Raw genomic sequence first — 1,026 nt, 5'->3', positions numbered from 1 at the left:
GCTTCCACACCTTCTCCAGCATCGTCTGTCGCTGCTAAACCTGCCGATGGCACCACTGCTGCTTCAACCACCTCAGCCTCTTCAACCCAGGGGGCTACCACCCTCACCGCATCCTCATCATCGTCCTCTTCCTCCCCTGCACCAGGAGAAGCAAGTGCCTCAGGAGCTGGAGGCAGTAGCAGCAGCTCGACAACAACTGATGGGGTGAAGCCCAGGCAACAGGCCCCTAATGCTCCAGCATCAGATCCTCTTCCACCAGGGTAAAAATCCCATCTGGATGCTAAGATCGTATTCAGATCCCTGTGACATCACTGCTGCCAAGCAAACATGAATGACGCGTGTTCCATAACTAGATATAGTGAATTTTTTATTTTATTTTAAAGCTAAGATATTCTATCACTTGCATTGAAGTCAGCGCTTTGGTTTTATTGAAGCATTTTTGATCAAAATTTGGTATCTAAAGTTGGTCCAAAATAATCCAAAAAACAATAATTGGATTATATGGGAAATTATCTAAAATCTCAGAAGCACAGATTATTTCTGCTCCAGCTTTTCTGTCCTGCAGCGCTTGTATCCTGCACATAGAGCCCACATGGTCACAACAGTAGCTAATAGCAAAGCATAACTTGGACACATTTCTACCATTTTATTTGGTACAATCGTAGAATATTTTTATGTTGAAGCTCATAGTGGAAATGAAACGGTGAACCAAACTAACTTAATTCACTAGTTTGTGTCTTACTATTGCCAACGATTATATTACAAACATGAAAATATGAATTTAAGAGAAAAAAAACATAGCATTGTTTTGTTATCTTTTGGCAAGGGTGCCGGATTGTTGCAGTATTCCAAGCAGTTACTCTATGAGGCATAAAGCCAGAGAAAACTCAGGAACCTTTTTCAGTTTCTCTTTATGCCAACAAAATTCTGTAAAATTTCTGAGGTTTAACCCATTAGCACCTCATTCATGATTTCCTGTTGATTGTAGAGCCGTTAGTTCGGAAAGGCTCGATGTGGAGAAAAGGC

The 1,026-nt window shown here is 41.5% G+C and overlaps 1 protein-coding gene across 1 annotated transcript in view; it reads left to right on the top strand.

Annotated features, from left to right (window-relative positions):
- The window catches only part of LOC107084904 (NEDD4-like E3 ubiquitin-protein ligase WWP1), a 37,154-nt gene that overhangs the window by 27,798 nt on the left and 8,330 nt on the right, over nt 1–1,026 (top strand). Inside the window, exon 10 of the mRNA XM_015374963.1 lies at nt 2–260. Within this exon, the coding sequence (XP_015230449.1) occupies nt 2–260 (259 nt within the window). The remainder of the gene's footprint in view (nt 1; nt 261–1,026) is intronic.

Source organism: Cyprinodon variegatus, unplaced genomic scaffold (genome assembly GCF_000732505.1).
Source record: "Cyprinodon variegatus isolate N-32 unplaced genomic scaffold, C_variegatus-1.0 Scaffold111, whole genome shotgun sequence".
In the NCBI taxonomy this organism is placed as follows: domain Eukaryota; kingdom Metazoa; phylum Chordata; class Actinopteri; order Cyprinodontiformes; family Cyprinodontidae; genus Cyprinodon; species Cyprinodon variegatus.
This window is presented reverse-complemented; position numbering and strand designations above follow the sequence as displayed.